The sequence below is a fragment of the Centruroides vittatus genome, unplaced genomic scaffold, assembly GCF_030686945.1.
Source record: "Centruroides vittatus isolate TY-2023 unplaced genomic scaffold, ASM3068694v2 scaffold_2802, whole genome shotgun sequence".
Classification (NCBI taxonomy): domain Eukaryota; kingdom Metazoa; phylum Arthropoda; class Arachnida; order Scorpiones; family Buthidae; genus Centruroides; species Centruroides vittatus.
In genome coordinates, this window is record NW_027122693.1 from 1,818,351 (window position 1) to 1,832,095 (window position 13,745).

A 13,745-nucleotide genomic window follows, 5' to 3' on the forward strand; every position below is an offset into this window, starting at 1 on the left:
AGAGTGGTCCCAGCGGTAGGGTAGAGTCTACCCATCAGGCCGACTCAGCACGGGGCCCGGACCACCAATCCTTGACCCGGCGAATCGCCCGGCTGGAAGCGGCTATTGACTCGCTACGGGCAGAACTCCGACAAATTAGATCTGAATTTCGGTCTACCCCTCCCACCAGGGAATCGGAACTCCTTCTCCCCGAAAACATCTCGTCGCAACCCCAACAATTACCTACCTCCCAGGCTCAAAAACGTCCGCCGCAGCGGGAGGAACGCCCTACGCTCTCTGGCCCGCCTAGAAAGAAAAAAGGAAATAAACAGAGGAAGGCGGCCCCAAAGGCTACTTCCGACTCAGACGGTCCAGCATCGGACATGGACCTTTCCTTCCCGCCTGGCCCAACCCGGACAGTATCGTTGGAAGACTTTGGCTCTGCCAACCCGGCGGAAAAGGTAAAACTTCGTCACCGTCAGTCAGCGCAATCGGCACATAATGCCTAGTCCGGCCCAATTCAACTCGGCCCTTCGCATCGTTCACTGGAACGCCCAAGGCTTACGCGCTAAAAAGGACCTTCTTTTGGCGGAACCATGGCTCCGCGGGGTAGACGTCCTTTTAATCCAGGAGACTTGGCTTGTCCCGTCAGCCTCCTTCTCCCTCCCTGGGTTCACCATTTTCCGGTGTGACCGTCCCAATTCCCGCGGCGGCGGTCTTTTAGCGGCGGTGGCTACGGCCATTCCCGCGCGCCTCCTTCCGGCCGCCCCAGGAATCGCGGGCCTGGAGACCCAGGAGCTCAGGATCTTTCTCCCGGGGGGCCCTTTTTCCCTCGTGAACGTCTACGCCCCTCAAGGTGTTCAGCCGGATATGGATCTTGACGCTTTGCTTCGGGACGGTTTTCGCCCTCGGATCATCTGCGGCGATTGGAACGCGCATCATCCTTACTGGGATGATGGCTGCACCCACCCCGACACGGCGGGACGCGCACTCTTCGATTGGTTTTCCACAGCAGACCTTTGTTGCCTGAACTCGGGGGTTCCTACCCGGTTCAGTGCCTCTAGCGCTTCAGCCCTCGACTTATCATTTTGCTCTCCGGACTTGCTCGGCTCGACTACTTGGAACGTCCTCTCAGACACTCTATCAAGCGATCATGCCCCAGTCTCCCTTTCCATTACTGCTCTAGCACCCCGGCAGGGGCCTCGGGTACGCTTTCGCTGTAGTACTGACTGGTCCGACTTCCCCACCCGGTTCGAGAACTCCATCTCTTCACTGGCCCACCGCCCCCCTTCGTACTCCCAGTTCGCCGGCCTGCTTCGGCAGGCGGTAGAGGACTGTTCGGTGTGGCGCGCCCCTCCTCCCCCTGGGTCCCCACCTTGGTGGACTCCGGCTTGTAGCCTCCTTCGGGCTAAGAAACGAAGGGCCTTTCGTAAAGCCCGCCAATCTGCCTCCTTGGCTCTTTGGACTCGCTACAAACGACTCAGCGCCCTTCTCCGCCGGCAATCCCGACAAGCGCGTCGGGAGTGGTGGGGCCGACTCTGCTCCTCCCCTCCTTCTCCGTCCACGATCTATAGGATTTTTCGCCGCCTCCGCACGCCCGCGGACGCGCCAACGTCTCACCTCATTCTGCGTACGACGGAAGATATCACTTCGCCAGCCCAGCAAGCCGAGGCGCTGGCCGCCTATTTTGGTCGGAACCGCCCTTCGGGCGCTTTCGCCCCAATCACAGCGAACCACAACGATCAGCTAACCCTAGAGGACGGCCCGTTCCGTCCAGCGGAGTTGCTTCGGGCCCTTCGGGGCCTTCGCCCAACCACTCCGGGCCCGGACCGCATCCAGGCCCAGGCCATTCGTGCACTCCCTCCGTCGGGCCTTGCAGCCCTCCTGGCCGCCTTGAACAGAGCATGGTTGGCGGGGACATGCCCCCAGGAGTGGAAGTTAGCCCATATTATTCCTATTCGTAAACCGGGTCGCCCGGCGACTAATTGCGCCTCCTACCGGCCAATTTCTCTCACTTCCCACATGGCCAAACTATTCGAACGAATGGTTCTGCACCGTTTCCATATTTCTGCGGCTAATTCCACCTTCTTCCACCCACACCACTTTGGGTTCCTGCCCTATCGGGGCGCCGAGGAAGCTTTGCTCCTCCTTCACCATCAGGTCGCAGTGGCTCGGGCCCAACGGAAGTGGGTCTTTTTGTTGGCTCTCGACTTGGAGGGGGCCTACGACTCGGTCAACCAGCAGGGCCTCCTGGCCAAGATCCGGACTTATGGCATTGGGGGCAGGTTTCTTTCTTGGCTTAGATCGTTTCTGCTAGACCGCCAATTCCAGGTTCGCTGGCGTGGAATCCTCTCCCATCCCCACCCGTTCCGGCAAGGCATCCCTCAGGGGAGTGTACTGGCCCCCCTCCTGTTTACCTTATATATGGCCGATCTCTGGAGGGCTATTCCACCGGATGTTTCGGTGATAGTATATGCCGATGACATCTTTCTTCTCTCAGCTAGCTCGAGCCCTACCAAGGCCCACGCCCGCGCCCAACAAGCTCTAGACCACTTGGAACATTGGGCGTCGGGGTGGAGCATGTCCTTTTCTGCAACCAAGAGCGCATCCATCGATTTTTCGGCCAAAACCAATCGCTCACCTTTATCTTTCACCCTCAGTTCGGGGACCATCCCCCAGCAAAGGGTAGTCCGAGTTTTGGGCCTCCAACTCTCACATACTTTCACTTGGGACAACCATGCCCAATTTCTCCGGACCAAACTAACGCGGTCCTGCTCCTACTTAAAATACTTTGCCTCCCGCCGAAATGGGGCTCGGACCGCCGACCTCTTGCACCTTGTCTACTCGGTGCTTCGCCCAATGGCGGAATTTGGCGCCCCGCTCCTGGAGGGGGCTCCGCCCTCCAGCATTAGCCGTATGGAGCGCCCTTTACACGAGGCCCTTCGTACCGCGCTGGGGGTCCCCAAATCGACTCCCCTGATCTCTCTCTATACGGAATCCGGGTATATCCCGCTTCAGCTTCGTCTTCGCCACAGAGCGATAATGCATGCGGTAACACACTTATCTCGGGGTCCATCAAGCCCTCTGTTCCACCTTTTCCAGGCGGCTCCCAGTCTGGCCTCTCACCATTGGCGCCGCTTTCAGTCTCCTTACGTCGCCCGGGTCTTTACCCATTTCGCTAAGGAGAGTCTCCCGGTCGCCAGCCTTTACCGCCAGAATTTCCTCCCTCCGTGTGCAGATCAGATCCGGCCCAAGGTCCACCTCAATGAGTGGTCCGTAGCGGGTGCGGATCACGCCGAGGGCTTGAAAAGCCTTTACTCTGAGCTCCACGCTAAACTTTGGTACGACAGGTTCTGCATCGGTACTGATGCATCGAAAACTACTCTCAGGACGCAGATCGGCATCGTCATTCCTAGCGAGGGTATCCGGGAGACTTGGCGTCTCCACGACGCCTGCAGCGTTTTCACGGCAGAGGCTATCGGGATTCAGCGAGCGCTGATGATCGCCTCTCAATATAATCGTCCGACCGTAATTTTTTCAGACAGCCGCTCTGTCCTGCAGGCAATCACGAACGTCTCTTTCTCATCGACGGCCATTATCTCAGACATTGCATCTATTGTCAGCAGGTTCCCCGCCCCCCTGGACCTCGTTTGGATCCCAGGACATTCGGGCATTCAGATTAACGAAGCGGCCGATAGGGCAGCCAGTCACACCGATCTTACTGGTTCCTGGCGCCATTCCCTTACCCCGAGAGACCTACGTCGGTTCAACAGGGACAAGATCGTGCTCGCCCTCACCGACAATTGGTCGGCTGCTCTCCGGCACAAGGGGAGGGAGCACCTCCGGCCGTTCTCTCCTTGGCCTTACCATCTGGCCTCCTCGCGCCGTGCGGAATCGCTTTTGGCGAGGTTACGTACTAATACGGCGCCTCTTCAATCTTTCCTTTTTTCTCGTCACCTTAGCCGCTCACCGGACTGCCAGCACTGCGGGCAGGAGGAATCCCCCGATCATTTTTGGCTGGTGTGTCCGGCGTACAACGAGGCCCGTCGGGAGTTGGGCCAAGCCCTTTCTTTGGACCTGAACCAGACTCGCCACCTCAGCCAACTTTACTGGCCACACGCGGGTTTAGACCCGAGCCACCACATCTCAGCCCTTGAGCGGTACATATATAAGACCGGCCGCTTCGCCTAACCACCAGGCGGCGCATCGGAAGAAAAGCCGACAACGGCCATACCTTCCAACATAAACCCACGAACAAGAACAAGAACAAAACAAGCTACAATATTTTTAAACGGTGGGCGCTGCATATTCAGTGTTATCAGGAGCAGTGGTGTTCTTCGTCGCACAAAAAGAATTTGAATATCTGCTGTGCGAACTCTCTGCAACAAAGAAATGTAACAGATATCTACCAAACAAACTCGGCAAATTTATGCAGCATCACCAAGAATTGTGGATATTCGTCAATCAATTAAATACGAAGTTTAATTTCATACTCTGTTTCTTTTATTTTGGCCTTCTTTTCATGACAAGTTTTTGGTTTTATGGATATTTATTTATAGAAATGAACGATTCAGTAAGAAATATAGCTTTAATATTCAGCGTCATCCTTTCAGTAACATGTATATATATGGGATGTTTATTTTGCTGTTTCTCATTCACGGTAAATGATTGTATCTGTTTCTTTCTAGTGAATGTTTTATAGTTTTATAATATTCGTTTAAAATATAAATACTTTCGTAATATTAGTGTTATTACTGCTTATATTAACCAGTAAAGATTAATTCAATAACATGTAAATAGCGTTTGTGTACTTTTATTATTCAGATGCAGAATGGTTTTCAAGATATTCGTGAATTTGCTGTATGTAACCTCCAACTAGAGCATAAACTAAAGGTATTCAGTATACTTCCTGATTACTTGTTTCTCAACAGCGAATTAAAAGTGTTAAAATAAAACAAAAATCCAAAATTTAATATCAAAATTTTACCGCTTCACCTGCCGCATAGCAGGGTCAGGAATCATCTCTTTGTTATCTGTTTATTTCTTTTAAATGTGTTGCTCACACAGTTAAAGTTATTTCTCACTGAGTAAATAGCGAAAGCGAATGAGAAAAGCGAAAAGCAATTTTATTCACTTAGAAAAATTGATCCACACTACCAGAAGCGAATGTGCTTGAGAATAATAAGTAGGCAATAATTTGCAAACCAATGAAAACGTCAGCTCGAAAAACAAAATGGCTGTTGTCGATATTCTGTTGTTAACCATGTTTGTTTATTTACTGAAAAAAAAATCCGTAAGAAAAAAAAACGATGCTGGTTAAGATGAATAATTAACTACCGTAAATTACACCATTTACTCTATCGTGAGAAAGTTTCCCGAGCCATCTTGAAAACAACAAGAACCACGTGATCATTAGGAGGAATACGATTTGTAGCCAAATGTTTTCGCTAGAGAAAAATCTCGACAGTTTCAGTCTGAGAAACAAATCGCGAAATGCTAAAATTCTCCGAAAACGGTGTCATGTCTGACGTGTAATTCGCTTTCGCCGTTGAATCGCGCTCAGTGTGAGTTAAGCTTTACCGTAACATCTATGACGTAAACGATAACTATATTCGTGGTATCTCCATAACTTAAACATTGTACATTGCTTTATGTAATTTATTTTGCTTCCATCTAACTTATTTTATAATTTTTCTTTCATTTCTTTCTACAGATTTTAGATTTCATGAAAAGGTTCGGAAAGGTTTCCTTGTGTATAACGATTGGAGGATTTTTCGTCGTGAATAAGAAAATTCCTTTTAAGGTTAATATATATGTGTTCGTATACATAACTTATAAATTTCGTACATTTTAATGGTTTAATAGAGAAAATTTTTTCAGTGGTAATAAAGAAATTCTACTTTTTCAGATGGCGAAAACGTTGAAATCCGTTTATTCGGGCTTATTAAAATTAAGAAGCGTATCGAATGTGATGAACAAATGCGAGAGAAATTTCATAATTAATGACACCTTTTACAATTAAAAATGGGAATTTGTACAGAGCCAAATATAAGTAAAAGATTCGAGCGTTATATAATTGATGTAATGAAAATGTGAAATGAAATTCTCTATTTCTTTGGTGTTCCCCATTAAAATATTTTCCTGTTTGTAACATTTCACTTTATGTAGACAGGTACAGGTTATCTCACACTAAGAAACTTAATGAGTTCGAAAATCTTCTGTACACATCTCGAACACAATTATTGATATAGTACAAATTTTGGGTGTACTGTAGATTACCTCCTATGGAATTTCAGGACTTTGATTAAATATTTGAACTCAGGGGACCGAGACGAGTTCAACGGTACCCTATTTTTGGACCGGAAACGAAAAATAAAAAAGTTATCATACTTTTTTAATGCTCTCATGAAGACAGCACCATAGTTGCTAGTACTTCCATCTTGCGGTAAAGTCTGCAAACCATGACGTCGAACTACGGTCATCTCCAGTAGGGTTAAACACGGGATACGAGAGCGGAGAGAGCGACGCGACTTCCGATCATCGCGCGTCGCCATTTCGATTAATGTTACTTATTGCAGCGAACATGGCGGCCGTTCCCACTGTTTGTGCTCTCGACTGACCTCCCGGAGGGGAGCCGCCGGCACGGCCGCCATGTGCTAAACGTCACTAGTTATTGATTCACGGTAGTTCTTGAACAAAGTAAAAAAAAGGGGGAAACGTTCACTAAAGAAAATTTTAACGGCAAGCGACGCGACTCCCTATCATCGCGCAATCGCTGGAAAAAAGTATGATAACTTTTTATATTTTTCGTCTCCGGTACAAAAGTAGGGTATCGTTGAACTCGTCTCGGTCTCCTGAGTTCAGATATATACCCAAAGATTCGAAATTTTATAGGTGGTAATCTATAGTATCCCCCAAATTTTTAAGTTAAAATTACAAGTATAATCGATCTCGGGGTGTAAAATATTTGTATGTAATATTTATAATGCAAGCAATTGATACAACTGAATTCTTTGTATGAATATTAGTTCGTTGCGAGAATGTGAAACTATAACTTAAAACTATTTTTAGTAGTATTCAACCACTTAATGTAATAGAATAGTGAAAGATAATGTAAAATAAAATACATCTGAAATAATCAAATTTGTGTCTGTGTGTTGGCGTATTATGACGTTTAATATTTCAGGATGAATTAAAGATTCAGAAACCAAATTTTCCATTGTAACTTCTATGTAGGAGGCATTATTGCTATTAAATTTTGGTGGTTAAATGTCGAGGGAGTAGGAAATTTGCTGGACTCACTATCACTAAATATTTATTAACTTCGACCTGATATGTCTGATGAAATCGAAATTAATATAAATTTTAATGGTTATTAACATTTAAAATATTTTTAAAAACACATCCCCTAAATTCAAACTTAAGACTTTTGGCATTTTATTATCTATATATATAATCGAGACGAGTTGATAATAATAATAATAATAATCAGCGCAGAGTCCAAACGGTTAGGAGTTGAAAGTTGAAATTTGGTACACAGTTAGGGTACGTCACGAGAACGCACACTAAGAAGGAATTTTTCGAAATTCCTCCCCACGGGGAGAGGAAATGGATTAAGGCTTAACACTTCCATCAACAATGGAAGTGTTATGTAACAATGGAAGTCTTAAGAGAAAGCGACGTGCAAGATGCAGATGCAGATTTTTTTCGTTTTTGCGGGAAATCGAACATATGTTTAGACCCATCTAAAAATTCTCTAATTAGTCTGGAAACAAAGGGATCCAATTCTTTCATTCTGTGAAAACGAGTAAGGTAATATTCTTAATCTTTGGTATCGTTACTTTTGCCCGAGCAACGCCGGGCCCACCCGCTAGTAATTAATACTATGAAAGTAGTTCATAAAACTTAATAACAGATAACTCCACACACGATTTTATTTAACCTAATTAACAATATAAAAGTTATATTTTTAATGAAATGTCATTACAGCTGAGAATGTTACGTATGTTATTGCTGGACTTTTTAAAAATGTTAATGTTGATTATTAATTTTGCTGTATAATATACCAGAAATATGGTTAACCTTTTAATGGATTTGTAGTGAAATAGGCATATTTATTTTAAAAAGAAATTAATTATGTACAAACAATAGATACTATAAAGCGGAAGTGGTAAACCTATCGTAAAAGGATCGAAGTAAGTAACGAATCATACGATTTCGATTGACCATCTCTTCGTCACTGATTTTTATCATTTGATCATGTTTTTTGAATCGGCTTGTTTTTACATTTATTATAATTAAAGTATATTCGTTTATTTTTTAAATATCGTTGTTTGAAGTCAAAAACTTTGGCACACATAAACATCTTTGAAGCTAAGTATACTTAGTATATGGCACCCATGCTCAAAAAGGTATGCCATCCCTGCCTTAGAGTCTTTATGTTATATTACTACGATATAAAATAAAACAGATAAATCACACAAAACTAAAGAAAATACAAAATCTCAAAACTCGACGTAGTCAGCTCGTTGCTCAGGTACGAAGTGAAGAGTCCACGGTGGCCGAGTTAATACGGGAATGTCTATTATGTTATGTTGCATTTACGGAAAATATTACTCGTGTTTTCCTTTATTAACTAAATCGATTATAATTCGTTTAGATTATATTTTTTTTATTTTGCAGATGCAGAACGTCTTTCAAGACATTCGTCAATTTACTGTATGCAACTTAAAACTGGAGCAGAAGCTAAAGTTATTTCTTTTGTTATTAATGTGTTTGTTTTAAATGAGTTGTTGTCGCAATTTTAAATTATACTTAGCATTGGTCATATTTACGAGATTTTTGAAAAATAGTTTACGGATGTTGTATACTGAGATCAAACTGTTTATTGACGTTATAAAATGACAGTTATCACTTTTCGTAAATAACTAATATCTACGGTCTCATATATAAATGCAGTTACGTTTCCGCCAATATGTGCATGACTATTGAAGGATTGTTCATGTTGCAGTTTTTATTACTGGTTTCAGAAGAATTAAACAAATTATCTCTTATGTTTTAAACGACATAAATCAAAAAGTTTTGCGTTTCGTGATAATTCGCACACCAATTAAGCAATTTTCAAGAGCTTTATTGTTTTGTAAAATGTTTCAATCTGGTCATATAAAAATTAGGCAATTTTCAGTCATATTATTTGGTCTCCTCGGTGAATAGCAGAAGAGTGTAGTTCAAGTGAACCCAACTCTATATTTTACTACCCCAATGCTTTACTTTTGCACATTAAGGGCGCTAGAAAAGAAACTCTCTCTTGGTCTCTTTCAACAATGTTCTTCGTCACGGTTAGTTTCTCATTTCCTGGTCCTTTGCTTGTCCTGGGATTTCGAGAAAAAGTGATCTGATCCCGGGAATATAATTAATTGTTTCTAGAACGCTTCACGTAATGTGCTTATATTAGGACTTTTGTGTGTCTGTCCAATTAGCATGCGCATGCGCATTGATTTTACTTTCGTTATTTAGTGTTATGTTCCATCGATCCATTCAAATCAAACATTCAATTCAAACTTTGGAAATTTGGCTGAACTCAATCAGCCAGAAATTTCCAACGTTAGCTTTAGGAGTTACCTAAGTGTTATGTTACGTTTTCGTGATGGGTTGCAGTACTTCGTTTGCTGTCTGGTGTTCTTGATTTGTCTACTTCGGCTGTTTTAATAGCGGCATCAAGCTTATAGCCCGATATTTCGGCAGTTCGTTTAGCTTTAATAATCAAATTTATGAATAAAATCTTCGTACTTGCATATTTCACACTAGTTTGTAACCTTGCCCAATTTACACAACCCGGCATTATGCAGTTATTGGCATTACTGCGCATGGTTAAAAATTAAAACAGCATCGGCGCAATTATTCAACATAATACAGGTTCTGACAAGAAAATAATTTTCAAAGTCCTGCCACAAATAGACTACAAGTCGATTATTAACAAGCTGAAGGCATTCCATAACGAGCAAAAAGTTTAAAAACAAATACAAATGTATTCTGACAGTATATGAGTTAATTATACTTTTTATTTTCAAAAATTCCTCAACTTTAACACAAAATTTAAAAAAAGTGATTTTTTTCAAAAAATTTACGTCATTTTCGGAGATATTTCCGGGTTAAAAGCAGCCGGAATTCCGAAACAGACAAATAGAACGTTTGCGTAGTCTCTGTAGTGAAAATCAAGCTTTAATACAAAAACTGTTATCCTAATGTATCTGAATAATTGTGCATCAAATTAATTTAAACGGAAAATACTAATTAAATCAAGATATTTTATGCCTGTAACTAGTATCCAATGACTGTGTACAGTATTGAAACACTAAGCATTGCAAGAGGGAGTTTGCAATGGATAAAAATAATGCCTCAAACCGAAACTTTTGGCAATTCTCGATGAAATTTTTAAAATTACATCGAGAATTATTACACAAAAGCAAATTACTCCAAATTTTTTTCATTCGACAAAAGTGAAAGCTTTCAGAAACGAAAATAAAACATTTTTTCAAGCTCTGTAATACGTGAAGCAGAAAAGCAAACATCTGCGAATAAACGAAAAAGGTAAAGTGATAAAAACCTTTAAAGTACTGCTGTATATTTTCTTAAGGAAAAACAGATTTGTAAGACGAGAAACATTGTGTAATATACTGCCACCGCAGTGTATTGTTCAAAATAAAATTAACACGCACTTTCTGTTTCCTTTCATGTTACAACGAATAATGAGTAAAACGAACCTTGACAAATCTGAGTTATTTAACTATACTAAAAATTTAATTTCACTAAAATACTATACAATAATTTTTACGTACAGCATTTGTCGAATGTAATGAAAATAATATATATTTTTAATATTCGGTACATAAACTGTACATTTTAAAAATAATGTATTCACAAAAATTAATCATTAATTCAAATGTAAGCACAGAAACAAATTCAAAATTTCATTCGAAAAATATTTTACACATCACATTCCCACGTTATGATAGCACATAATACAAGTATTTGAATAATATTACTTTTGCATGGTTTGTTTAATTTCATCTTTTCTTACTAATATATTTTCTACTCATGTCTATAATGCTTGGTCGTTTCTCTCGCTGGGATACAAAACAACCAATTGCAATCACTATGATCATAACAAAAGGTAATACGTAGACATACTCCGCCAGCGTGTGTTCTTTATAGATACTTTTTCTTTTGCAAGTTCCGTTACTGCAAAATAAAAATAATAGTTATTACAGATTCTTAATTGCAAATATATGTACATTTACCTTGTACATTTTACCTTGTACATAATCCATAATTGTTGTCGCACTGAGTACCCTCTTTTCTTAAGTAAGCTTCCAAAGTCGACGTGAAGATGTCAAATGACGTTGCTGGTAAACATTCACTCGATTTATTTTTGCAACAAACATAACACTCGTTGTCGCGAGAACATTGACAAGATCCTAGATTTTTTATTTTGCATATTTCGGTATTGCATTTTCCTTTCATACATATGCCTGTGTTGTTTAGGCACGATATACCGTCGGGTTGCATTTGTGCAGGACAGAAAGGAGAAGAATCCATCGCAAACACTGGTCACGTTCCAGCAAGGCTTGTTACTGAAACAAGTTCTATTCTGTTTCGAACTAGTTCTGAAACAGTTGTTATTACAACATTCGTCGGTTCCAAATGTGCAAAACGCTCCCAGTCTAAGCGTACAATGCATGGTGTATTGTTTGTCGTAACAGCAAGGATTTGTTTCTCCACACTTTCTGTCGGAGGGATTACAGTCGCAGCTTTCACCTTCTTCGACGATGCCGTTTTGACACGAAGAATTAAATACCTTTTTCATACAAGAAGCTGTTTTTTTTGTTGTTGTTGGTTTTAAGGTTAGTCGTTATTTAACCATCAATATTAAGAAATAATTAATTATTGTATAAACTTACCTCTGTTTTTAATAAAGTTATTCATCGATTTTATGCAGCAGCTTGAAAATTTCCAATTGTTAATGTGTGCTCCGTTCGTGTAACTTGATTCCATTATGTAATTGCCTGCAGCTTTATGAAAGCGTGCTGGACTACATAAAGAACTATTTTCTGGATTATTTTGGCATCCGAATGCGTGTCCAAGGTAATGTAAAAGCGTCAATGCCATTCTGTGTCGCGGAATTTCCATTCTTTTGAAGAAATTCGTAATGAATATCACGTTATGTATTTTACTTTTCGAATAAGAATTAGAGCATATTCTTCCGAGTTTACGATTACTGCAAAGATTTTCTCTTTCGAGATCTTTGTGTGTGAAATAGATCAACAGACAGTAAGTACTTTGATATTGTTTTAACTTTTCTGTAAAGCCGGGACTGTCGCTGCTCTCATCTGAATATGGATACGCTATTTGAATTCTTTCTTCGAAAATCGTTATTTTGTCTATGAGGAATTCTATAACTCCCGATTTTCCAGTTCCATCGAGGTCTGACTCTTTGAATATCGAATTGGCAATGCTTATAAGGTGTACGATTTCTAGTAGTACCGCTTTTGTATCAGATTCCATGTATTGATAGTACGTGTGGTCAACCAATACTTCTATGGAACATATTTTGCTAGAACTGAACAAAAAAATAATCATTAATTCTCACATTTTTTTATAAATTGAAATATTTGCATTGCCATATTCTAACATTTATAAAAAAAAGACATTTACAGATACTGTTGAAACTACTTTCTACTATATAATTACAGTATACTATACAGAATTGCTGTATATAACTCATACAGTTTTTGTATCTTAGTGCTTAAAAGAATAGTGTTTCATGCTGAAATCTTACCTTTGAAAAGCTTTCCTTTGCAAATTATTGTAGTTAGGTTCTGATAAATGAAAATTGTTAAAATCGTTCACATTTTCTTTCGTTAACCGTTCGCAGGATGGTTGACTATACATATATTCATTGACACGACTAAGGTCATATATGATACCGAGTTTGGAATCTGCGTGAGGAAAATAAAGATTGGCAGGCTCTAGATAGTAAATTGTATTGTTTATAATTATTCTCCCGATGAATACTTTCTGTAAATAATATCCTGTTACTTTCGTATCGTTTCTTCCTTCGATATGCCCTTCGAAAATTATTTGTCCGTCGAAGAAGACATTTTGTAAATAGAATTTTTTGATGGTATTATTTGCGTACGAAAACAGTTTGGCAGTCCAGAATAATCGAGATGAATCAAGTTTCAACTTGAATTTAAAAGTTTTACCGAGTGCCGCAAAGTTTAATTCTCTGCTTGTCGAAGTATCAAATTTGACGTATTCATAGGTGGTGATGTTAATGGCCATGGGTAACTTCAAGTCTGAATTTTGAGCTTCGTAAAAATTAAGAAAACAACTGAAAATAAGAAATTTAAAAAATTCCATCTTTATCTGTTGTAAACAAATTTGTTCGATCCATTTGAATATCGTTCGATTTTAAATTTTAAAAATTTAAGTCTACGATTTTGTCGAGGAATTTACTAATTATATAACATTGGAAGAAATATTTCCTACATGTCCTATCTATTTGAATTATATATTTATATATAAATTATTTTCTAAAAAAAAACATTATCTTAATTATAAATTATTTGTGATCAAAATTGGATATTAGCATATATATAAGTACATAACTTCTGACATTGTGTTCACGTTACTGGTAAAGTATTGTATCCGATACTTAAATTTTGGTGTTTCGACGATCTTAAAAGTTATACAGAAACATTCGA

General features: G+C 40.5%; 1 protein-coding gene across 2 annotated transcripts; it reads right to left on the reverse strand.

The window, feature by feature from the left end:
• Nucleotides 1-11,031: 11,031 nt before the first annotated feature.
• On the reverse strand, nucleotides 11,032-13,440 carry LOC136987829 (disintegrin and metalloproteinase domain-containing protein 10-like). Of its 2 annotated transcripts, none has more exons than XM_067285571.1 (4): nucleotides 12,818-13,440; nucleotides 11,940-12,598; nucleotides 11,294-11,853; nucleotides 11,032-11,220 (listed from the first exon to the last, which is right to left on the reverse strand). In XM_067285571.1, the coding sequence occupies exons 1-3, from the start codon at nucleotides 13,399-13,401 to the stop codon at nucleotides 11,405-11,407; spliced, it is 1,692 nt and encodes a 563-aa protein (XP_067141672.1). In that variant the 5' UTR covers nucleotides 13,402-13,440; the 3' UTR covers nucleotides 11,032-11,220; nucleotides 11,294-11,404. The 2 variants fall into 2 exon arrangements, with proteins under 2 accessions (XP_067141672.1, XP_067141674.1); XM_067285573.1 differs by having other exon boundaries at nucleotides 11,033-11,220; nucleotides 11,940-12,592.
• Nucleotides 13,441-13,745: the final 305 nt, after the last annotated feature.

Bases quoted from the DNA above. Each gene is read 5' to 3' on its own strand.
- LOC136987829 (XM_067285571.1), bottom strand. From the start codon at position 13,401: ATGGAATTTTTTAAATTTCTTATTTTCAGTTGTTTTCTTAATTTTTAC. The intron at 12,599-12,817 runs GTAAGATTTCAG...TTTTTTGTTCAG, and splicing joins CAAAGGAAAGCTTTTCAAAG to TTCTAGCAAAATATGTTCCA. The intron at 11,854-11,939 runs GTAAGTTTATAC...CAAAAAAAACAG, and splicing joins TAACTTTATTAAAAACAGAG to CTTCTTGTATGAAAAAGGTA.